Below are 1339 nucleotides of genomic sequence, written 5' to 3'. Positions count from 1 at the left end.
CGCTAACGTAAATGACAGATAGATGTTAATGTTAACGCGTGACGTGACAAACTTAGTCACTTCTCAAGACACTGCAGCTAGCTTACTTTCTTGCTAGGGACTGCTAGCCCAACGGGGCAGAACAGAAAAGGTGGTAAATTGCTTTAATGCTGAAATGCAGGCAACTACGATGGATCCAGCAGAAGAACCTCCCTCTATGTTATGGGGACTGGATCCAATCTTTTCTGCCTTTGCCAGGCTGTATGTCAGAGACATCCTGCAGATGACAGAGTCCACACAGGTGCCAGGTAATAACACTTACCTAGCTATAGACTCTCAATTTGTTAGAGTCACTTGCTTTTTGCTTAGTCTTTATTATGGAGCGTTCACATTACAGGTCCTAATATTTTTGCCCAAGAGCTAACTAACTTACCAATGTAGCTGCAAACTGTAATTAATTACTGTAATATTCAATGTTACCTAGTTAGCTAATGACTTTGAAAGCTCATGAAGAACTTTATCAGATATTTCTCTTTGTTTTCTATCTGGCATGTCTATAACTTATATATCCTGTTGTTTTTGTTCCATTTGATTTACCATTTTTAATCAATATTATCACTGTTACTGTGAAGTTTAACTTGGCCCTTAAAGATGTTTATACGTTACATATTTAATAACTAAGCCAGTTTTTGGATGAAATTACTGATAGCCGATCTTGACAATTATATAAATTGATGTTTTTTAGATTATTGTTTTTGTTCTGTGTATGTCTCACAGGTATTTACTTTTACAACTCACATCCAGTCTACAAAGTTGATGTACTTGGGACAGTAGTTTACAAGAGAGAAAGAGAAGACTTCTTCTGTTATGGAGGTAATCTTACTGAGTTCCTGTGTGGAACAGAATGATTGTGTATTTCAGCAACCACTTGCAAGTGCAGTTCGTGTGTATGTGTGAGTATGTCAGTTATGTATTGATGTAAGTATTTTGGCAATATTCTGACGCACTATGGCAGTGTCAGCTGAACAGTGACAGCTCATGGATAAAGCGCAGTCTCCATTTGTGACAATGCCCCAGTTTTTGATTTACATATCCTATGAGCAAAACAACAGTCTTTGTCTGATTCTGAGTATCTCTTCATCTCTTCACAGTGGATGATGGTACTGGTGTTATAAACTGCCTGTGCTGGAAAAAATACCAGTTAAAAGAGGAGGAGGATCCTGGTAAATGTGAGTTTGCATGTGTTTAATTTCAGTGTTAGCATTGTTGTATGTTAAGATCTGTATTGCACCCCAGAAGAAGCAGACGTATACTGAATCACCAGATCACTACAAGTTGACTTCCAAAAGAAAAATGATTT

At 37.6% G+C, this 1339-nt stretch overlaps 1 protein-coding gene across 1 annotated transcript; it reads left to right on the top strand.

The window, feature by feature from the left end:
- Window positions 1-6: 6 nt before the first annotated feature.
- Window positions 7-1208, top strand: LOC111670133 (CST complex subunit STN1-like; the record flags this gene model as incomplete). The annotated part of the gene is made up of 3 exons (XM_023426733.2): window positions 7-287; window positions 757-852; window positions 1131-1208. Coding segments are annotated over exons 1-3 (307 nt in total), but the record flags the coding sequence as incomplete, so codon positions are not given.
- Between the last annotated feature and the right edge of the window lie 131 nt (window positions 1209-1339).

The sequence above is a fragment of the Seriola lalandi genome, unplaced genomic scaffold (genome assembly GCF_002814215.2).
Source record: "Seriola lalandi dorsalis isolate HSWRI2012SDOR001 ecotype SW California unplaced genomic scaffold, Sedor1 jcf7180002005550, whole genome shotgun sequence".
Taxonomy (NCBI): domain Eukaryota; kingdom Metazoa; phylum Chordata; class Actinopteri; order Carangiformes; family Carangidae; genus Seriola; species Seriola lalandi.
The sequence above is the reverse complement of the archived record's forward strand: the minus strand, read 5'-3'. Positions and strand labels throughout refer to the sequence as shown.